At 41.3% G+C, this 24348-nt stretch overlaps 1 protein-coding gene across 2 annotated transcripts in view; it reads left to right on the top strand.

The window, feature by feature from the left end:
- Window positions 1-23726, top strand: part of LOC105906769 (potassium voltage-gated channel subfamily KQT member 2-like) — a 29782-nt gene extending 6056 nt beyond the window's left edge. Inside the window, exons 2-17 of one of the 2 annotated variants that reach the window (XM_031566008.1) lie at window positions 2564-2654; window positions 3491-3617; window positions 4223-4398; window positions 4696-4821; window positions 5352-5462; window positions 5770-5865; window positions 6018-6112; window positions 6521-6583; window positions 6956-6988; window positions 10482-10657; window positions 11816-11863; window positions 12329-12346; window positions 14122-14206; window positions 14454-14585; window positions 19301-19430; window positions 19680-23726. In XM_031566008.1, the coding sequence (XP_031421868.1) occupies window positions 2564-2654; window positions 3491-3617; window positions 4223-4398; window positions 4696-4821; window positions 5352-5462; window positions 5770-5865; window positions 6018-6112; window positions 6521-6583; window positions 6956-6988; window positions 10482-10657; window positions 11816-11863; window positions 12329-12346; window positions 14122-14206; window positions 14454-14585; window positions 19301-19430; window positions 19680-20441 (2269 nt within the window). In that variant the 3' untranslated portion in view covers window positions 20442-23726. The remainder of the gene's footprint in view (window positions 1-2563; window positions 2655-3490; window positions 3618-4222; window positions 4399-4695; window positions 4822-5351; window positions 5463-5769; window positions 5866-6017; window positions 6113-6520; window positions 6584-6955; window positions 6989-10481; window positions 10658-11815; window positions 11864-12328; window positions 12347-14121; window positions 14207-14453; window positions 14586-19300; window positions 19431-19679) is intronic. The other variant, XM_012834965.3, reaches the window with a different exon arrangement.
- The last annotated feature ends 622 nt before the right edge of the window (window positions 23727-24348 follow it).

The raw sequence follows: 24348 nt of genomic DNA, 5'->3' as shown, positions 1-24348 counted from the left end.
CATTGGATAATATATGCAACCTAGCACTTCAAAGCATCTGCTGAAATCCCTGTCTCCTAGGGCTTGCAGGCCATCTCCATTAGGGCAGATTGGATTAGCCCATGAGCAGCTCTCTCCAGAGGCACCGGCTCTCACTTTAAACCACCGCAGCCCTCCGACCTCCAACCTCTTCTCTGATCCCCTCTTTATATAGCCTCTATACATTTGTCACCCTTTTTCTCTCTCACATGCTCCTCTCAAATAATATATGTATATATATTCACTCTCTCGCTCTCAGAGATGTTAGGAAGTTAGAGTGTGAGGACACACACACAGATGTGTGAGTGTGTGTGTCCTCACACTCTAACTTTCTAACATCTCCACAGACACTAGTATGACTTTGTCAGTGTGCTCATTATGTTCTAGGACCACATTTGGCTTATTAAAGCTCCAACACAAAGGCCACAGCCCTTTTATGTCCCCTTCTGGTGATGTAAAAATGTCAGGGTGTTTAAATGCACTCAACGCCACTAATGGAGCGTTTCTGAACGCTTCCCTCACTTCTGACCTTTGGTTTCATGCTTGTGTTTGCTGGAAAGTTTCCACAGGGAAGACAAATACCTTTCTGAATAGATACTAAATCATGTTCAATTTACGGGTGCAGTGCGGAAAGTGCAGATGTGCACAAACTGAAGGCCACAAACTACTTGATCAATATAAGCCACCTCTGCCAACGCGGGACAATTAAAGCAATGAACTAGTGTTACCTTTTCTCTGTGTGCAAACTGCAGCGGATTTCTTTACCAACATGCAATGCTCACAGAATAAAATAACATGCCAGTCGTTGCTGTTTGGATGAATATTTCATTCCTAGGTGAGGTATTCATAGTTCTGTTAGACCACAACCAAAAATGTACCCTCAGCTGATTTTAGTTTCACAAGCTTGCCAACAGCAGAGCACACCATTGACATCTACTGTGTAGATTCATATGCCAACTCATAAGATATGCCAGGACATCTCTCAATGCTGTTGAATCATCTGGCCTCAAGCCCAACCAGTCTCGTAGTGGCAGTATTTATGTCTGAGTAGTTTCTGGCTCTCTGAAGCTCCCTGAGCTGCCCGGCTCCTGTCACCCCCTGCAGATGCACGCGGTCTCTGGTGGTTGGCTGAACCCAGCCTGGCACTGGACCCCGCCTGACCTGGTGTCAGGAGTACAGCAGAGCTCTAACGAAGCAGGAGGATGATTAGAGTTTGAAGAGGTAGCATGAGTCGAGGAAAAAAAGACATAAACAGATGGAAAAAGAGTCTTCCTTTCACAGGAGGATTTTAATGTGTGAACGTGAGAAAGGCAGGGAAGGGCGAGGAGAGAAAGAGATGATAAAGGTGACAGAGAGAGAACTGTTGAAGGAGCAAAGGGAGGTGAGGATGATGGGTATAAATGGAGGTGACAGGAGCGGAGGGAGGTGCCTGGGGAGGTGACAGGGTGCCAGGAGCAGATGGGAAAAAAAAAAAAAAAAACTTTTACTGTAAGTGAGTGGGAGCGGTAAATAATGGCTCTATAGGCCACAGGCAGTTTGGCAGTTTGGATATGCTGATATTTATCACTGTTGTACTGAGCAGGGCTCCTGGGTGGATTGTGTTGAGCTGGTGGAGGAGGGGTACCTGGATTGATCATGAAGCCTCACGCTGCTCCAACTCCAGTGAATGTTTGGCAGTGGCAGTGTTTCCATTTAAGATTGAGTGATTTATAATGACTCATCTCAGATCTGTTTCTGAAGAGTTGTAGTTCTAGTGTTTTACAGGTAGTAGAGGTAAAATCACAGTGTTTCACGAGTTGACTTCTAACTTTCCTGGCCCTTTCATCTGAATTATTAATTCGATCTGGCCTACAGTACAGTTTTCAGGTTATGTTCCTTTTATAGAGGGTAGAATTTTTTGGTGGTTCAAGGAACTGTTTCACCCCTGGAATGGCAATGGTGTCTGTGTGCTCTGACTCTCATTTTATCCCAGAGTTTTATGGCTTTCAGAAAATAGTCTCCAGAGGAAACCTCGTGGTGTTTTTAATACATTTGTGGACTCCGGATGGCAGCAACATTTTGGTGAACAAATGGAATCAAGCCATCAAACATTTATAAAGCTTCTTGTTAGTGCTTCATCGGGCCGTCACTGCCATTGCATTAAAATACCATTTGTTCTGCTGTGCCAGCCTACTAATCATACTCATACTGGGCCTCACACTAATAAACGCATCCACATTGAAGCTTTCCCAAGGTTCTGTGCAGATTTCAAACCTGACTGATTACAAGTGACCAGATTCACCTCTTTGGTTTTAAAGCAATGCTAAGAGCCAAAGAGTAATCTTTCCTCAGTCTCTCTGTGGCCACATAAGCATATGGTTCCTCAGTGTTGATGTACAAATGAGAGGTAACCGTCTGATAATGCTCACATCCATTAGTTGCCATACTTCTGTCACTACTACCAAACCTCGACCATCCATAGAGATATGGAAAGCTCAACTGTAATGTAGTGTTAAAATATTAAAGGGTGCAGCTGCAAGTCATCATCTGTATGCCTTCCTTTCAGCTTCGTGTTGGTGTTCTCCTGTCTCCTGCTCTCTGTGTTCGCTACAATCAAAGAATATAAGAAGAGTTCAGAGAGTGCCTTGTACATTCTGGTATGTACTGTATCTATGAGAGATTGGATCACGTGAGCTTGTATTGTGTGTCTCATGACTGAATTAGAATGAACGTAACAGGCACCTGGCCTACTTTCACAACGGCAATACATAACAGAAAACTTGTCGAGTTAGCGAATATGGATTAGATGTCCCATTGTAATGTATAAATGTGTAACATGTTGTATCCTATGCCTTGTCAACATTATTTGTCTTAGTCCGGTCCGAATTATATCCGCATGCCCAAAGATTTTGTGTCTTAACAATTCTTTACTCAGGGATAGATAACCTCAACCAAAAAAAGTATACTTATTTGAGGCTAATTTAATCAATAGCCACTGCAGCGATGCCTCTGTGTTAGTGAGTGTTATTTGATCTATAGTATTGTAGGAAATTGAACAGCAGACAGTATGGATTTGTTGATTCTCTGGTAGGAAAGGGTATCTATCTTCACTGTTCAAATGGGAAAGCCCTGCACAACTCAGTCACTTACATGTAGTCAGTTAGCAAATGCATTTATCTAACATTATTCAAGGAACCAAGAAGGTCTACGTTTTACCAAGAGGTTTTATTCCTTAGGACTGAGCCCCATTAACGTGACATTTTTTGACATTGGCTGTGTTCTGCCAATTTTGGTATAGTAACAGCTGATGTCATCTTTAAAAACATTTCCTAATGTCTGTAGGATCATTGTCATACTTAGTGTTTAAAGTTATGGAAATGAAGTGTTTCAGTAGTGTCAGCATTAGTATACACTACATTGATGGTTAATACAGTCAGATTTGACTGTACATACTGTGCCAGAAATACTGTAGCATTCTGACGTCTGACTGCAGGAACTCGTGACCATCGTGGTGTTTGGTGTGGAGTACATTATCAGGATTTGGGCGGCAGGCTGCTGCTGTCGCTACAGAGGATGGAGAGGCAGGCTGAAGTTTGCCCGCAAGCCCTTCTGTGTAATCGGTAGGAGTGTTACCCACCTCACTCTTTACATGCTCTTCCTGTTGTGTAATTATTTTCTATTTCCTCTTGCCTTTGTTCTCTCTCTCTCTCTCCTTCCCCCCCCTCTCTCTCTCTCTCATTGTCCTCCTTTCCCCATGAAATCTTTCATTTGAAACAGTTTGCTTAGCCCTACTTTTGGCGGGTACAGTACCTAAATGCTGAGAGATTTAAACATGAAGGTTAATATTTTAAAGCAAGAGCACCAAAGTGATAGTTTGTTTTCTGCTTAGTAATTAATTCATAGTCTTGATACAAATATGTAAAATAATGGAAATATAGGGGCAAAGACGCTTTGTCATTGATGACAGATTTGAGGAGCGTCGGAAAGGCTATTTGACAATGGTCCATCATCAATCAGCGTTTGGCAAGTCTGCTTGGCAATACGTCTCTGCAATGCCAAACAGGTTGACTGTAACGAATTGATAAAGACATAATTTGCTGGAGCACAGAAGATTCTGCAACCTTCTCTCCCCCAAAGTAGCAGCTGTTTTGTTGTTGTCGAAGGTCTACCCATGAGTGTGCGTGCGTGTGTGTGTGTGTTTGTTTGTTCCTGCGTTCGCATGTAGACATGATGGTGCTGATTGCGTCAGTGTCAGTGCTGGCAGCTGGCTCCCAGGGGAATGTTTTTGCCACCTCTGCCATCAGGAGTCTGCGCTTTTTGCAGATCCTGCGCATGTTGCGGATGGACCGCCGTGGCGGCACCTGGAAACTTCTGGGATCTGTGGTCTATGCCCACAGTAAGGTAATGCTGATGGACTGTCAGGGCAAACATATGCATCTGTATTCTAACAGCAAGTTAATGCAGTGGCAACACATGCCCAAAGCAAAACAATAGCTGCATTTTAATATAACATGTTCATACTAACATAGTGTAGTACTTCTCTTTGTTCAAAGTAAGAAGAAATAAGTGCTGTTATCTAGACAGCTAAGTACGTTAACTGAAAGTCAGATGTTCTAATTGAATAACAGTGTTTAAAACTAGACCGCTCTTGGACACTCTATAGGGGTTCTTATCTCTTGTTCATCCCCATCTCTGCAGGAGCTAATTACAGCCTGGTACATTGGCTTCCTGTGTCTCATCCTGGCCTCCTTCCTGGTGTACTCCGTGGAGAAGGATGAAAACGAGATGTTTGAAACATATGCTGATGCGCTGTGGTGGGGCCTGGTGAGTAATTCCCACTACAGCATGCCTCATACTGGAAGTGAAGTGAGCCTCAGTCTCCCATCAGCACACATTAAACAAATGGGGTTAGATCGGAAGTGCCTGCTTTCTCATGTAGCATAAGAGGTGTTACCAAAGACACACTAATAGTTGCCTTGAAATGTTAAATATATGTTGAATTTCAATTTTGTTTTCATGAGCACATCTAACCCCCTAAAGCAAGTTCAAAGGCAACAGGAAAACCTCCCTTTTAACAGGGAGAAATGTTGGGCAGAACCATGCTCAATAGCGAAATTCATCTGTCTAAGGCCACCCAGGAGAGGGACAGAATATAGTGACCAGGAGGAGGGACATATAAGAGAGAGATGTTGCTGTGAAAGGGCTGGCCTCTCCAACACACAGCTTGTGCTCAGGACTGTCATTGTCATTGTGTACATGTAACTGGATTCAGCCAGATGAAAACCATAGAACCGTCCGTGAGACACTTCAGAACCAAATTACAGAACTGTTTTTCCAATTTCTCTTCCTCACAGATCACCTTGACAACAATAGGCTATGGTGATACGTTTCCCATCACATGGAACGGGCGACTCATCGCTGCAGCCTTCAGCATGATTGGGGTGGCTTTCTTCGCACTTCCTGCAGTAAGTTGTGCAAAAGGTTCAATAAATGAACAGCAATTGTCCAAAATGATAAAACTATGTATATGAACAGACGGGCTGTTGTTGAAGGACTTGTCAGAGAGCACCTCCCTTGCTAACTGGCACTTCAACTAGTGCTTAACTTGCACTTACGCAGTAACATTCCTGTAAAGTAGTATTTATTGTTACACTAGGTCTCTATTGCTCGTAGCTTGACTGTTCTCCCCCTTGTACGTCGCTTTGGACAAAAGCATCTGCTAAATGACTAAATGTAAATGTCTTGCCCTCTCTCTTTCCATCCACCCTTCAGGGTATTCTGGGCTCTGGCTTTGCCCTGAAGGTACAGGAGCAACACAGACAGAAGCATTTTGAGAAACGTCGAAATCCAGCCGCAGGACTTATTCAGGTGGGTTTGAGCAAACCATCATCAAGTGTCAAACTGGGACATTACATTATTCATTACGGAATTAGCTTAAGTAACATTCCACATTTATGTATGCGTGTAAGCTTAACTTAGGTGTTGACGGTTTCTTTTTTTCTTTATTAATTTTTTACTAGAATGCCTGGAGATTTCATGCCACTAATTTATATCGAACAGACCTATATGCAACATGGGACTTCTATGAGCAGAATGTATCGGTTCCAATGTACAGGTAAATGAGCAGATGGTATCCTCCCCAGCAGTCGCCTTGACTTGCCTCTGCTGGCTCACTTTCAGCTTTTATAATGGGTTTTCTATTAGTGTAGATTTAGAAATCGGTCTAAGTCCACTATTTCCATTAGCATTATGAGAATCTCCAGATTCTCCTCTGAGGCAAAGTTTAAAAGTACTGTGTCAGTTTATCGGAAGTGTGATGGATGTGGTTTGTTCCTCCTAGAACAGGTGTGGGTGTAAGAGTAGGTGTGGGTGGACATAGGCAGGTGTGGGTGTAAGAGTAGGTGTGGGAGGGGACAAAGATAGGTCTGGGTGTAAGAGTAGGGTGCTGAGATAACATTAGGATGTGTGTTACTTCAGAGGGCTGGGATGCTGACTTGGGCTTGTCTTCTCCACCTGCTTCAAGGCTCATCCCTCCGATCAATCAGCTGGACCTGCTGCGAAGCCTGACCGGAAAGTCTGCCTTCAGGTTTGAATAAAGAGAGAAATGTTTTTCTGAGAAAAGTTTGCCATTTTCTGTCAAAAAAACGCTGGCAGTTCAGTTACATTTGCTTGGCTGGTTTCCCTTAATGGATAAATTATTCATTTTCATGCCTCCGCTCTTCCATGACCTCCAGCATCTTTGAAGTACAAACTTCCGTTTGTGCCATTAATCCGCTTCTTCTGATGGTTTTAAGTAGTCTTTTTACCTTCAACTTTCATTCTCAAAGTTCTTGAATGTCAATTTGAATCTTAGGTTAGGTCTAAACACCTAGTTGGTCATTTCTGTCTTAGCTTGTTAAATTAATGACAGAGGTAACACTGACCATCTCTGATTTTCTTTTTTGGGTCTGCCACAAAGGAAAGACAGCCAGCCTGCAGAATCTTCTCCAAGGTCAGTGTTTCTCAAGTTGTGGCTCTTTGTGTCTCACTCGGAAAGATAAGTATGTCTGTATTTGGCATATGCTTTGTCCAAAGTTACATATTATGCAGTAAAGTACAACACAAGCAAACACCTAATAAAGAAGCCATCTTCATATAAAGTAATGAATGACTGTGATGGCACTTTGGCCATACATAAATCCACGATAGCTACGTAGCAGTTTACCAGTATCAGCACGGAACACTTTGAGTACAAGGCTAAATGCAAACAAACAAGCACAAATAAATATCATAATCATAAAGGTGTCAGATGTTTAGGTGATTGATTATACCTGCTTTGGACTGAGGCACCTTTGTATCCAGGCAGAACCCAGAGACAGCAAAAAAAAAAAAAAAAAAAAAAAACATCTCCTTTATGCCAATAGAGAAAAGGCATTTTTAATACACATTCAGCGAGCACAACTTAGAATGAAATACACCCAGTAGCATATAATGAGTGTACAAAAATGAAGTTAAGCACTGGCCCGAGATGCAGTGGCCGAAGTAATCAGTTACAAGCCTTCTATAATTTTAGGTGATTTTGCCAAATACTCAGAACAATACTTATGATATATAGAAATCTTCACTGAGTGTCCCAGAGGTCCCAGACATACTGAGCTTGCATACCAACATAAGTCACTATACCTGCCTTTGAATTTTAGCAGGCGCACATGACAGAAACTTATATTTACTGGATATTACAATAATATCTATAACACTACTATGAGCCAGCACAAATGCATATTGGCTAACAAGAGTGCATTGACAAGCAGATCTGCTCTTTTCATGCTATGGAGTGAGCACACAAGCATTGGCTAGCTTATTAGCATACCATTTTTAATGGATTTTTTTCACACCCTGATATTTTAACCTTTAAAGAGCTATCTAAAATATTCTGGTATCAGCATTGTCTACACTTTATAAGCGGAGCAGACATTATGCTAGCACTTTCATCATAATTTTGAAACTCAAGCACCTTTTGATATCTGATAGGTTGACTCCTCGCACTAATTTATTCATGACCATACATCATAAAGCATATTTTTTCCAATATTCCCATCAGCACATTATGGTTGAGCATGTGACATGGGAAAAGGCCATAAAAGTTTCTTTTTTTTTTTTACCAGATTCCATCTCAATCATTGATAATTTGGACAAGAATACAACATTTTTGTGCCATAACAACAATCATCATGAGCTTCATGATCTGTACATATCCTTACTTTTCACTCACATTGATGTATTATTTTATATTTTGATCTTTTCTTTTAATCTATTATGAAATTCTACAGCACACATTTTGTATTCGATTTGAGACAATACAGTATCTTCAAATATCCATCCGTTTTCATGGTCACCACCATGTTCCTTCTATTAATCACTTTCAATTTTGACGTCACATTTACAATGCTGTCCTTGTGTCTCTGTCACTGTCCACCGCCTGTCATGAGCAGTAATTTGAATTCACACTCAGCTCAACTCTGTGGGTGCTGCCCCAGAAGCCTTAGGTACCGTTGCACACAGATTACTAACATCTGCACGTCTAGATGACTCTCAAGCATTTGGATCTGTTCCCTGTCTTTTTCCCCTCTCTCTATTATTTCCCCCCTGTTTAATCATGTTCCCCAGCTCTCATAGTCAATTATTCGGTTCTCAGAGGGAGAGGAGTCATGGAAACTGTAGCTTTACATGGTCTGGAGTTTCCCTAAATCTATGTCACGTGTAATATAACATACTCTCTCGGCCTTATAAATACTGGTAATGGTCAGACTTTTTTCTTGCTTTGCTGAACTAAAGAGTGTGCTGTTTAAGCCCATTGTGTGTTATAATCCATACTTAAATGCATAGTGTCAGATCCCCTTAGTAACCTTATGTTCTGCCAGTGGTCCTATGCTTGCTCAGCTGCACTTGGACAGCCCCCGCATGTCTCCATCTAACGTCATTACAAAATGTTATTTACCTGCCTTGAGGTCAACCTGTTTTCTATTATGCCAGTTAACAGGTTTTGGAATCAAGTGTAGTACACCAGTGAAGAGTTAATGGCTTGTAGTCATTAATATTAGCAGCATGCCAAATTCAGCTGTGACCTCAAGATCAGGAAATATATATTGTTTTTCTGTGATTTTTTTTTTTTTCATTTAAACTTTCAATCCATCTCCTATCAGTGATTCTTTGCAATCGCATGCTGGCTTGTGTTTGGCATGACTAGTTGACAAAACTGAATTACATTATTTTTCCTTATTCAGCTCGTTGGGACATGTTGTTATGTACTGCCATCATCTTACTGTTCTTTTTATGATAATGTTGGAAAATGGGCTGTTTCCTTCAGCAAAGGTGAATGCCAACACTGGAATAAAATACCATCCAACACATCAACAGTTCTCTTAAAAGGAAACAGACACATACGTGCCAAATATGCAAAGTCTAAGTAGGCATAATAATTATTTCCTTCATATCACTATCAAACCTCTCTGCTATACTGCATTGCTAAGGCTGCTAAAAGGTGCTGGCTTCTTGTAGCATAATATTACATTAGCTTGTTGCAATTCTAATGCTTCTCTAAATTCAATCCACTAATTCGAGTAGCATTTTTAACACAGTTTTGCCCATTCTTGGTTTGGTGAGTGGCAGACTACTACTGCATTACATATTTTTATACATGTTTAGAATTGAGCATAGCTAATGTAGCATGTTTGTAATCATATTAAAAAACCTGAGATCTGAGCTTTTGAATCCAGTATATCAGTGCTAACAAATTGACCCTGACAATCACAAAGCCAATCAAGATCTCACTGAAACATAAATGACCAAGTCACTAAATTTGCAATGGGAACCAATGCCTGAAAGGTGCCGATAGTTCCTTGCTAATAATGTTTCCCTCACTGAATGCATGTGTAGTGCTGGGATCTGACCAGCAGATGGCAGAAGCATATCATCCCTACCCTGCTGCATCCAATGGCCTATTGAGCCCCATTGGACACTGAAGTGTATTCCTTAGTCTTGGAAATCACTGCGGTACTCCACATCCCTGTCATTTCATTGTGTCTGTGATTACACGGGAAAGCAAAGTCTTGCACTTACCTCCTGTGAGAAAGATACAAATACTGCCTTTATGGTAATTTTGACTCACTAGATACATCTGTTTGTCAAGAGAGTGGACCACATGGGAGAAGTTTATCCCAAAAGAGTGATACAAAAGTCAGCACTTTTGCTTTTCATATTGCTGACCAACTCCTCAACCTTCACTCTTGTGCATGAGACAATTCCTTTTGCTTAGTCAGCCAAAGTAAATCACACAAGCGGGAAAATAGCATGCTTCAAAGGGTTCAGTACTAATTTTAACCAACCGTGAAATCCGGTATCCAAAGCAATTAACATTACACTTGTACTTATTGGACCTGTGTAAATTTCACATTAAGCTTTCACACGTGGTCTTTGTTCTGTGTGCCCCTTCCCACTTACTGTAGCCGTAAGGCCAGCATTAAAGAGAAAGTGTTTCAGAGTCCCTCCAAACATGTGAGCAGCAAAGAGGGCAAGACCCCTGGTGCAACAGAAGGGGTGGACGACAGCCCCAGAAAAGTAGCCGATCGCGCCAAACAAGCCTTCCGCATCAAGGGCGCGGGCTCTCGTCAGAACTCTGAAGGTCAGTAAAGAAGGGAGACGTTCAGCCCTCTGTCATCTTTTCAGGCTTATATCTTCTGTTGCTGTTGTTGTTGTTGTTGTTGTTGTTGTTGTTTTTCTTTGCTTTATGTCTGTATATTTGTCTCTGTGGTTGTGCATCTGTTTGGTATGTATTCCCATTGGAAATCTCTGCTTCTGAAGGAAAGGCTGGGTTTCTTAAGCCCAGAGAGCAATAGAGAGGTTGCCTGAAGCTCTTCAAAAATAGCATGTAGGCAAATGACTCCTCTTTCACAAAACCATGAATTGCTTTCTAGTTTCACCTGTAGAAATTTCATAATTTCCTAACCTTTATAACCTACCTAACGTACCTAAACTTTATTAACAAAATGATTCGATTTCAATTTCTCTTTCCTCATTATACCCATCCCAGTCTTTGAAATGAGTGCAATCTGGGGCACGCTGAGCACCTCATGTCTCTTCCATTGCCAGTAAGCCACAGCATCACAGATGTATAAAGTGATGCATTAGGGCCTTATTTGATGCAATCCCTATTGGGAGCAATATGTTCATCTGGCACCGATGAGCCTTCTGGAGTCAAACATGCAGAACATTCACAGTTTTCAGACAGTTTTCAAACTACAATGAGTCAATCATTATTTGGCTCACTTCCAACACATCACCTAATTACTTCTCCTCTAAGGAAGCACACTTTTTATGAGGGAAAATGTATGGCTGAGGCACGCATTGTGGAGGTGGGTGGAAAAGCAAAGAAATTACTAAAAACAGAAATCCTTTTGACAGTTTAAGGAATTTTGTAGGTCTATCCTATATGTGTTATGTAGGTCTCAGGCAGGCTAAAGCAAACATTCCTCATGTTACCTTCTGTGTATTGTGTATTGCATTATAGATTGTGCTCTACCTTCAGTACACATGCACATGTACACTTCAGTTGCGTCATGTCAACACAGGCAGTTTTAGAGAGGACATGATATACCAGAGTACCAGAGAGGGCCTAAGGAATGACCACACACACACACACACACACACACACACACACACACACACACACAAACACACACACACAAGTGGGAGCGAAGGACAAAGGGGTAATTACATCGTCTTTGACAACACTAATTTTTTAACTCACTCATTGGTTACTTCTCTCTGCTATGTACTTAAGTTTTGATTGAGCTGCAGGACGAAGACTTTGGATTGAAGAGTTCCCCAGGTTAGCCTCTGTCTTTAATTGTATAATGCTAGGAATCTGTGCAACTGATTTAGCAGAAACTGTTGTATGCTAATGTATGCCTGACAGATCTGCTTTCCACTAATAGTACAGTTAATGTTGAAGAGATGCTTGGATTACATTCTTGGATTACAAGTCTGATCATAAACACATTTTCATACATTTCATATATCAAAAATAAAAAAGTGATTTATATTTACCTGAAATATGCATCTGAACTAAAGCTCTAGTTTGGATTTAAATGCCTTCCCTACATTTACTGTTTGTTATGAAAAAAGCCAAACTACATGAACATTTTATACATATAGTTGATCTCATCAGATCAGCGATCCTTTACATTCAACTCATTTTCATATTCTGCAATATTCTTATTTTACACCATGTCTATTCTCATTTCACAGTATTTAACCACTCCTCTCCTCTCTTCTATTCTCTGCAACCCTGCAGCCATTGAAGGTTTAATAAGTAAGAGCTGTCTCTCTATCTGTCCAGAAAACCAAAATAACACTAACTTATTGTACTTAGATACAATCTCTATAGAAAATGTAGTGCATGTCATACTTCACTCAAAATGGCTGAGCTGAACTGTCGCTTTTGAAAGAAGGATCACTTCACTTTCCACTCTTGGGTGATACTGACAGACTAGCAGATGAGCTCACGCTGTCAAGACACTGCAATTGTAAAAGAGACCAGCTGACTCAGAGGCAGCGTGAGCACGCAGTGAGCTCTTAGCCCCCTGCCAGGTGGATGAGTCACCTGTCTGTTGGAAAAGATGTGCACCATCAGGTATCACTGTCAATCATGTGCTTGAGATGCTTTCACACACTCATTCTGCCTGAGGGGGGAAGTGATGTTTGTACCTCAAAAGCCTTGCCTTATCTGGCGTTAACAAAGCAGCACAGTCCTGCAATGCTGTGTAATGACACTTCAGGACCGCCCAACAACCAACAACTGCTCTACCTGCAGCCTTGGTTTTCTCATGGGGGGGGGGGGGGGGTTGTATATTCTGTGGAGTGGGAGTGCAATACATCCCTCTAGTGGGTCAGAGTTGCATGGAGGTATTTCCAGTGGAGAGTGTTGTATCTGTGCGTTTACCTAATGGGGCTGCGGTGTTCATGCTGGATTGGCTGTGCTGGCTGCTCACTCCCTCCATTCGCTTGTCCACCTGCATGTGAAGATCCTCGGTCCTTTCACAGCTCTCAGCAGCCTGCCTGGCTCCCTGCCTGCCAGAGGGAACATGTTGTTCACATGATATGAGATGAGGACCAGGCCATTGGTGAAGAGAGTGCCCACACAGTGTGACTGTAATGCTGACTACAGTGCTTCAATCCTTAGTACTCGTAGAAAGCACTTTCAGAGTTCTACAAAGCTGCCACACCACCCTGTTACATTACTGATGTAAGGGTTATACATTACAAGCCTGTATAACCAACGCACACATACACATTGTTCATGTCATGAACCTAACAAGTAAAAAGCATGATTAATACCTGAAGGTCCGTCCTTGGTCAAAGATGTGATGCTCAAGTGGTATTCACTGAGCTTTTCAAAATCTGCTGGGTGCACATGAACAGTACTCCACAGACTGTTCATGCATGCCGATATCCAGTTGTCAAATTGGTCATGTTTTTTTCTTTAAAGAACAGAAATGCATAGACTAATTTAACTTTAGGCTGCTCCACATAACATCCCAATATACTCATTTGGATTTTGATCTTTAAACTATTGTGTTGACACTTTCAGAACATCAGCATTCCAATACCAATACAATACCAACCAACCATCCAATGATCCTAACAGCCCTGACCTGCTCTTCCTCAGGCAAGCGAGGTCTCTGTGTTCATCCAGGCTTGTGCATCCTTCCGGTGGCAAAGGACTCCGTAAAGGCAACACACAAGATGCTACTTCCAGCTTTGTTTGTTTTCTGGCTCCTGTGGTTGAAATCATTTGGATGAATCTAATATACATTTTGTTTGAATGATATTGCGTTCTCCCTTGCCTTAGCCAGGTGGGGCACTAATGAGCTGTCAGTAGGCTAGTCAAGAAATGTACTACCGGTTACTCACTTCAACCAAGCGGCGAAGGTTCATTCAGATCACAGTTTCTCAAGAATATCTAGGACTACTGCCCTGCAACCAGCATCACACCAAGACCAGTAGTTTATTAACCCTCGATAAAAAAGGATGCATGCTTGCAACTGTAAGATTCCTCCATCTATTAGCTCACCTTGTCTTTTACAGAGGCATGTCTTCCCGGGGAAGAGGACATGGAGTATGGAATGCAGGAGTTACCGATGGAAGTGAAGGTGACCATCCGAGCAATCTGGTAAGATATATGACCATGCCAACAATTTTAAGACGTCAAGAATAAAAGTGGTTCCCTCATAACTAGTTAAAAAAATGAAAAACACTTTGAACCGATCAATCTCAGTGTCACTACAATAAGATTAAGTGTAGTTATTACAGCATTGAGCTCTTTCTTTTTAATCGTATTCATTGAAACTGTTACTTAGCAAATGAATAATACACTGAACAAAGGAGATGGTCTAATATCTTAACACATTTTTCATCAGTATTATGCGCTTCATGTTGTCAAAGAAGAGATTTAAGGAGAGCCAGCGGCCGTATGATGTGATGGATGTGATTGAGCAGTACTCTGCTGGACACCTTGACATGCTCTCCCGCATCAAGAGCCTTCAGTCCAGGCAAGCCCCTGTCACGGCACCACAGTCATGTCATGACATCTGATCCAGCACACATTGCTTACTTCTTGATAATACTTCAGTGTTTTCCTGCTCTAACATACCTTCATACACTCCTTCTGATCTTCCTTTTCTTTCCCCTAACTATATGCATGACTACACTGTCTATTGGTGCGCAATAACTATTTTTTTTTTCAACTAGGACGCGAAAACAGTTTTATCACAAGGGCTATTTTCTATCCCACAGAGAAGGTTGTTTATTCTTGATCTCCCATGGAGTAGCTGCCTGTATCTGAAGAGACAAGGACATGACTTAGAACAAATATTTCATTTCAGACTTCACATTTTAGGGGCCTCATTTGTAAGCATTGCGTAGGCAAAAAAGAAGGCGTACGCCACTTAATCAGCAAACTTTAGGATTTATAAATAAAAATAACGGGAGAATGTGTGGTCCTCCACGGACACTTTGACCCATGCGTATAAACAATACCTGCATGTATAAACATTAATTTTTATAAATAATAAGGTGAACGATAGGACAAACTACGTTTAAACTAATGCCGTTTTCTATGCCTCAGTCGGGCAGATACGAGTGCAGTTTCATATATTGTTACCACATATTCGTGGGTGAGAATAAAAAGGCTGGCAAGGGCAATGCATAATGATGCACAATGGCTGATTAGGCACTGTTGGAAGATTTGGCGTATGGATGAATTCGGAGAGAGCGAATTTTAAGACACTTTTCCAATTACCAAGAGCTGTTCTCTTGGATCTCTCTGCTGACGTGGGCCCAACTTTACAGAGAAGGACCCACAGCAACCAAGCCATGCCTGTCCCACTTCAAGTCCTGACAACCTTCAGATTTCACTTTTCAAAGGGAATTGGCTGACAGGTCAACCTTTCAGCCAACCTTTAGCCGTGTTATGCCAGACGTGTTAGCAGGTCTAATTGGATTGACGCACCTTGTAAGAATAGCACTATTTATTGACTTTCAATGAACAGCTTATGTCACACAAAACATTTGTTGTGTCCCTTAACTCCATCATTGTATTCATGCAGTCAGTTTGGATGAATGTTAGGGGCGTTTCACTGACTATTAGCAATTGCTATAGGCAATTATGGGCATTAGAAGGGTGGGACAAGGCGCTTGCTCACGTACGCCATGTGTCGAGTTTGTTGTGATTTATAAACGGAAACTAGAGTAGGATGTGCGTGCGCACTGTGTTATAAATCAGAATATTTCCGTCAGCCCTTTTTTGACGTGAATCCTCCGCAGTTTTATAAATGAGGCCCCAGATCTTCATTACAGTGTCAGAAATACCTGCAGCACTAAAACTGACAGGCTGTCTTGAGTTCATGAGGATGTATGACTATAAGAATGTGTGTTTGCAACATTTACATGTAAGCATTGACATTTGGGCATAAGGAACATGTTTTTAATCAAGTGGAGCACATGGAGTAATTCCTATCCTCAGAATAACTACTAATCTCTTAGTTGTTAATGTAGAATTATGAGACATTCCCGAAAACCTATTCATTTGTGTTCTGTAAATATTGATCATGTGCATAGAGATCTGTCCACCCCCCCTTTAACTGATTTCACCCTATGTATGTTTTCCTTCTCATTTGTTTGGCATAGTATTTGACAATGTTGTCCTTTTTCTGCCCACCACCCACCCCACCGTCTTTCCAAATAAGTTTCAAATATGTTGTGTTTTGTCCCACACATATGTCAATATATTCCAACAACGGTGAAAATCATCAGTTCCTGTTCATAGTCGATATGTAAACAACCACATGATCCATAGACGTGTGTGAGAGTCGGTGTATGCCACATACAAGGTGTCTGGAATATATTCATGCTTATTTGTTCACAAGTGTCCTCATCAGTGTTGTTGTGGCACACAGAGTCCGTCTGCTGCCTGATGAAGCATTGCTCTCATGTCCTCTCTATGCACTTTGCCAGGATAGATTTGATTGTGGGGCCCCCTCCCCCTTCAACACCCCGTCATAAGAAGTACGTAATAATAGTGCCAAAAAAAATCCCAAAATAGCTAACTAATAGAATGTTTTTATTTCTGCATGGCATTTGTATGCATGAGATGACAGTAGCATATATATATATTTTTTTGCCCTTGGGTTCAAGATTTTCTTCCAGAATGTTCTCAAATGATAATGGCAATAGTCAGATTTAATACTTCTGAATGTGGGAAATAGTGGGATGATATATGTCCCTGTACCACTGCCACTGGCAAAATGCCTGTGATAAAGAATGCAATCGATAAATACCACTTAGCAATCTAGAGGTCTTTTGGAATCGTAGGTGTGCATGTTCACATTGAAGTTATTCCACATTTGCTCTATACAGACATTCAGATTAATGTATGTCTGAGTACTGATCTTGGAAGCTGGTGTCTTGTATCCTTGACATCTTAGACAGTTTATGTGTGTAAGACTACAAAACTGCTCACCATCTGAAATGCCCTAGCAGCCTACATCTGCAAATTAAATCATTAGGTAGAAAAGAAAAGTCTGAGAGAAATGTCCATCTTTAAATCTCTCTGACTGTGAGAACTCAAATCAGATCCAAAGTCAAACACTTCTTATGCTACTCAGGACTACCTACATCCCATACCTACATTTTCACTGCATTCAGTGGTATGAAAAAAAGTTTTCCTGTTCAGAAGTACTAACTGATTTAATCACAAATTCTTTGAAATGCTTTTTGTCACTGTTTCTCACTGATAGACAACCACACAGATTTATAACCCAAACCCGTATCTGTGCCTTCCAGCGAGCCAAATGATGAATGAGAAGTCTGAGGGGCTAACCAAATACATTTCCACTCACCCTCATAGCTAGCAATAAATACGTGACTAAATAAACATTTACACTATTTCAGCTGAGGTTTTAAAAGAATAACAACATATACAGTACCAAAAGTGCTATTTGCTGACTATTACACACACTACACTGACTAAATGCACTGTGGGCACAAACCTGCAAATACGCTACACTAAATACACTAAACTGTAAGCTACAGGCCTGCCCTGAGTCGTGGTGGACTGCGGTGTGTCTACGAGACCCGTCACTTCACTAAACAAGAGAGAACAGATGAATGGCAACTTACAGTTCATTATCCTTCACAGAAGTGGATACTTGAACAGCAGAATGATGAAAACCTCAAATGAGAAACAGCGTTTCTGGTTACTAACTTCATTTCTTGAGGTAGTAACAGTTGCACTCTTCTTTCTGAAGCGTAGGCAGATATTTGAATCACGTGCACAGTCTACAGTCACAAGCATGGTGAAGTTTCATAGCTGGTGAAAGCAAATGCTAACTACGTACCAACTAACTGGAAAGGACCACAGTAAATGAAGGTAAAGAGAATAGAGAATAAAGGGAATAAAGCAATGAACAGAACGTAAACCGTAAATGTATCGGTTATCGTATAAGTGTACATTACTTCTGCTGTTGTGCTACCCAGCTCAAGCAATTCAATCCATACAAACATCATACAAAAACTCTATCATGCGGATTTGCACCTCTTTTTCCAATCTCTCGTCTGCTAATCACAGCAAGGTATTTTTGATAGCCACACACTGGTGTCCAGTGGCATACTTCAAATACGATTAACACCTTACATGTGCTTGAACATTTTCATCTGTCTAATTAGTTATTTTGTTCGAGGTTTACTTTATAAATGTAATAATAGTTTTGATATTTGGAATTGGAGTTGAATTATTATTATTATTCATTGATTTATTGTTATTTTAATTTGTGTTTTAAATTGATACTTTTGTTATGTGTAATGTTTTTCTAATGTTTTCGGAGTCACTTTGGACAAAAGCGTCTGCTAAATACCATAACCATAACCATAACATGAATAAAAGTTATTGCTCTTAAAGTGATCTGAGATAACAATGTCTACTTTTAAAGTAACAGTCATAACTTACAATCTTTACTCTTCAACCAGTATTCATATTTTATGAAACCAGAACATTCTCTCACACACAATTACAACAGCAGTTAGCCAGATGTAGCCTTGTCTAATAAACGGTGCATGGCAGCTCCCAGAGCAGTGAGTGTAATGTGGCATGGAGCATTTGATGATGCATGTGGATGGCCGCATGCTTCATCATTTGATGGTAATGAATCTTTTCCACACACCTCCCTCTCTGAATACTCTTTTGCTTTTACTATGGCCAGTTTTTTTCTCCCTTAATCCCCATATTATGTTTCTCCAGCGTGAGCCCAGTTAAAACTGCTTTCCTCCTCCCTCTCATGTTTAGGCCTGGCATAGGGGCCTTCTCAACAGGACCATGCGAATGTATGCATGGGTGCTATGTGCTCCACTGTTTTTTCCATTGCTACAATTTTGATCAAAAGCAGATGTTTGCTTCCTTCAGTGCTGCATCACAAATGTTCAAGCAAGAGTTGGAGCTGATCTAGCATATTGTCTGTGTATGTGCCTGGTGCACCTTGAGGACAGAATTGTGAACACAACTGAGAAGTGCTAATAAGTCCTAATACAATCAGTGTAGTCTCTGTATAATAATTACACACTGTACCTCATCTTATGTTGCTGGGTACATGTGCTTTATGTTTTGCGACTGTGAAAGTCCTGGTTTGGTGCAGTTTGTGCATGAAAAGAGGTGGGATTGGGATGTGCAGTGTGGTGTTACCTGACAGACGCTGTTGGTTGTTCACCTGGCCAGAGTTGATCAGATAATTGGTAAGGGTGCTCCAGCAGGAGAGAAGGAGAAGGAGAAGCCAAAGACACCAGGGGAGGTTGAGACCCCTGACGACCCCAGCATGATGGGCCGCATGGGCAGGATGGAGAAGCAGGTACATGCCATCTTACAGTCAGCACCGCTATCATTAGCATTGGGTTACTTTGCTTACAATGACCTTGCAATGTGAATGTGATGAGTCTGTGGTGAGCTTGATTGTCTAATGGCAAACTGAGTAGTTCTACTGTATTTATTACCGCTTATTCTGGATTACTTCATTTTAATTCTAGAACTCCTAAATTAGTCTCTCAGGGTGTTTTCTGTCTGTGGTTTTGCTTTAAGTCTGAGCTCTCTTTCTCATCAGGTCGTTACCATGGACAAGAAGCTGGACTTCTTGGTGCATGTGTACATGCAACGCATGGGTATCCCGCGCTCCGAGACTGAGGCCTTGCTCGGCTTCAAAATGGCAGACCCTGCCCCCCCTTACCACAGCCCAGAAGAGAAGAGCGTGAAGGAGGATGAGGAAAGGGAGAATGTGATTAAGGTCTATTCAGGAGCGGAGCCACCTCCCCTGGGCAGCAGCACGCCCTGCGAGGCCCGGCACCAGACTTCAGCGCAGTGGAGCAGGCAGTCCCCGCCACAGCAGACGTCACCGCTGCCCGAGGACGAGCCTCTCTGCGTGCCCCGCTGGAACAGCAGCCGAGGGGTGTCCCCCGTTGGCACGGACGACCCCTCGCTCTACCGCATCCCACCACCGCCCCCCATGCACGATGCCACAGAGAGCAGCCGTCAGCGCAGGCACCGCAGGGCCAGACACACTGCTGCCGCTGCTGTCGCGGCCGTGGAGAGCGACACGTCCCTGTCCATCCCCTCCGTCGACCATGAGGAGCTGGAGCGCTCCTTCAGTGGCTTCAGCATCTCGCAGGCTCGCGAGGACGACTTCATGCTCCCGGCCTCTGGCCTCGGGCTGTTCGGGGGCGTGGGGGGCACGTTCCGTGCCCGCCTCAGGCCCTACCTGGCGGAAGGAGAGTCAGACACGGACTCCGATCTCAACACCCCGGGCGCTCCGTCCCCACTTTCCTGGGGAGAAGGGCAGTATGGAGAGAGAGGCTGGATGGGGAAGTAGACGTGAGAAAATAAGAACTTGTTGTCAAATGAAAGAAGGTGGTTTTGTCTGTCGTGTTAGACCAGGAGCCATGCCATTTTCCCACACTTCGTCTAGTCCGGCCCCAGGACAAGTATCAGACGCATCAGTCCACTGATGAACTTTTACACAGATTTAAAAATCAGCCTTCGGTTCTCCTTTCATTAGCTAATGAAACCACATCACTAAGCTTTATTAATGAAAGGCAGATTCTGGCTGTTCTGTCGTAATCATCATACTGTTCATTTAATTTATTTGCATTTATCAAGCTGTGAATACTAACCACTTGGTAGAGGATAGTACCAAACAGAGGACCTGGGCCAAGGCAAACTTTTTGAAGCAGTTCAAATGCATATGAAACACACTGGTAATAAGGTCAACAACAAGGACAACACAAGTTAGAATCAAACAGAGCATTAATAGTATAGATAAGAGCAAATAAATGATGATTGATGGAAATCACAAACACACATATCTGGTCAAGGCCGCGTTGTTTTTCCCAATTCTACCAGATCTATTTCCCCTCGGTGGTGTTTTATTCATAGTCACATTAATTTATTGATTCACATTAAACATTCCCTACACATAGTTTGCTCTGCACTATGTGAGATGTGGTTTGATGACTTCACCACAGAGCTGGCGATTCTAGGAGATATGAGGCATTAGCAGGCTTCTGTCACATGTCAACAGTCTGAATGCTCCTAAAATATCTCAGGGTTTCAGATTGTCATGATGATTGTTACATCTCATCTTACTAAGCTACAACCAGATTTCAAATGATCCATATCCAGGGCAATTTGTGTCAATTTGGAAAGAGTCAAATTCAATCAAAGTTCAATTCTGTAAAAACAGTTAAAGTGAGAAAATTTGAAGATTAATTTCAGGACGCAATTTAAGGAGGCATCTCTAAAATGATGTACATTTTCAAAACAGATTATAGATTCTCTGTGCTTCCTTGGCTCTTTTAGCCCCTATTAATCTATAAAAGATGTCCTCAATAGGTATTATTTCATATCATTGGCTTAGTGTCTGATTTGGAGGGTTGTGTGTCTAAGGGGGAGATCTTATGTGGGCCTAATGTCAGTTTAGTGTCTGACATGAGAGGGCTGCAGATATGATCACATAATACCCACAGTGGCTACTTCTCATCACCACACCTTCTCCCAGACAAGCCTGAAGCTCAAAACTAAATGTTTGTATGAATCTTCTGGCATGGCTACTTATGCTCTTAATGAACTGGCACATTTTACCTTAATTTGCACAACTGACGCTACATCTGTTCAGAGATTAGAGCATGGCACCTCTGAATAGATAAAGGCGATTTCTGTGAAGAGAAGGGTTTGGTTATTAGCTTTATCTAAATGTTTCTGCCTATTTGCACAATTTTAGAATTAGGCCACAAAAAATAATGAATGGTTTATTCATTTTTATTTAAATAAATGAGAGGACGGTTGACTGTTTTGACGATTCTCAGAGTGTACATTTTTCACAATTATGACTGATAGGACCCTATCATAACCTCCACAGGGCAAATCTTTAATTATATCTATAATGCAAGCAGTTAGTGAAACTACAGATGTTCTGATTTAGATGCTTAAGGGTGTATGGTCATCTTTCTACACACAGTTCATTGAAATGTGTACGAACATGTTGAAACTTCACCAATGAGTAATATGGTTTGTCAGAGTTTAATTTATGCTACAAATGTAACCCAGTAGGTGGCAGTAATTTGCCAAAATGTTGATTTTGCCAGCCGCCAGAAAATGTAAACACTTACAACAAATATTCAGTAGGCTACCTGCAGTAAATGTCTGTACGGAAGGTTCCCAGCATTACCATTTGAAGTCTGATTGGCAACCTTCATATTTCCCCAGAGTCATAAAATTAGCTTTAAATCAATTTCCAATTTCTATTCTCTTGGTTTTCAAAGATAGAATTATTCTGAATTTTTGAGTCAGGCAGTGTCATGCTTTTATGACTGGTTCTTTAAGAGACACACAGGCAAAGTCAGGTAAATTGGGCCACTTTTTGTAGTTTTAGATCATCATCAAACACCACTGAAATGCACATGGAGACAACCAAAAGTCCTGTTCACTTCTACAATTCTGTAGAAGCACTGGATGTCCCCTTCTGAGCCAAAAGGGTGCTTATCAGGTCAAATGGGCCATTGAAATTAATCAGAAATATGCATAATTATGCATTCATGCATAATAAAATCAAATATTGTTTATTGTATCAAATTTTTGTTGTTTAGTCTGATACTTAAAAATAACGTTTATAATACGTTTGTATATGCTTGCATAGATTAGGTGGTATTAATGGGTATCAGGTGTTATTATTGTGTGTAGGTACATGTCGAAAAGTGTTAATAAATGAGCGGTGACTGGCTGTTGAATGTTGAAGAGCTATGTCACTCCAACTTTATACGACCCATTTTACCTGCTGGTCCATTTGACCTGACTTCACCCTAGTGGGGAGCAATGGAGGCTACTTTTCAAAACCCTGTTTTCCATGGACATGTGCCACTTTAAAATTATGCCCTTTCATTTCAGGTAACTATTACGGTTCTGTTAATTTAAGGCATTAAGGCAACTTTTATGAGAGCATTTTATTTACTTTTAAAAACGCTAACCACTCTGTGTTCTTTGTCAGATTCTGACATTAATCTTATTTTCCAGTAATAAATTCACCTTCTCTATGCATTACTTACAGAGACAATGTCCAATTTAAATCCCAAGTTACAATGAACAGTTCAACAGTCAAGGCCGAATATTTCTGCTGCTTTTTAATGCATTGTGTACCTACACAATTATAGTATTTCACTACATTTCTTTCACTGCACTGAATCAAAGTAGCTAACTGCATGGCATGTGTGACTAACATTAGAGGATAAAAGTGCAAGTAAGGGAGAAGATAATTTCTCATTATCTCTTTAGAGATAGCCAACGGTTCATTCAAATGTACTAAGACAGACTATTTCCCCTCTCTGTCAGCTGCAGCCTACCTGTTCTGTGCTAGAACAAGCTTTGCACAATGACTTGATCAATATCCTGATTTCTGGATATTGTTTTTTTTCTTTTCTTGGCTTGCAAATTGATCATTTAGTTCATCGCTTTTGCAAAGAATGTACAACCAGCAATGAAAGAAATAGGTTGTATGTACTTTGGTTAAGTTATTTTGCACTCTTGCATATTCAAAGGTAGCAAATAAAGAAAGAAAGGAGAAAAGCTCTTGAATGTAACCTTAATAAAACAACTGTTCACAATAGCCTTGATGAGATCAATGTCTTGTTTTTTTAGGTTGTGCTGGAAGACTCACGAGGAACACTAAGCCTCTCTGGACACATTAATGTGTAACATATGTGGCCCATTCCCGCTATGAGGTGAAACCCTGCTGTCTGGGGGAAAGCCTCGGACAAACTCCAGGCTAAATCACTGCACAGCTATCACATAAGGAAATTGGTAAAGTGTCTTAGATCATCCACATGGAAAAGTCCAAAAACCAGAAGTCCACTCACTGCAAAGAGGCAGTTCACTTCTACAATTATATGTTGACAGCAGGAGGCAAAATGTGCTGTTTATGCACTGGATGTCCCCTTCTGAGCCAACAGGGTGCTTATCAGGTCAAATGGGCCTTTGAAATTAAACAGAAATAATTCTAATGAATAAAAACAAATATTGTTTTTTGTAAATGACGATGCTCATTGCATTGAATACAGCTTTCATTTTAGAATACAATTGCACCACTCCAAGGATGTATGTTACACACTCTGGCAGTCAGCCATGAATCACTTAGAAGAGCGACTGACCACTCCCAGCTAGCCTACTGACCGCTACTGAACCATATATCATATTAATAATGTAAAGCCGATTTCTTAATGCATAACCCT

The sequence above is a fragment of the Clupea harengus genome, chromosome 4, assembly GCF_900700415.2.
Source record: "Clupea harengus chromosome 4, Ch_v2.0.2, whole genome shotgun sequence".
NCBI classification, from domain to species: Eukaryota; Metazoa; Chordata; class Actinopteri; order Clupeiformes; family Clupeidae; genus Clupea; species Clupea harengus.
Note: the sequence above shows the minus strand (reverse complement) of the source record. Positions and strands in the feature narration are given on the sequence as shown.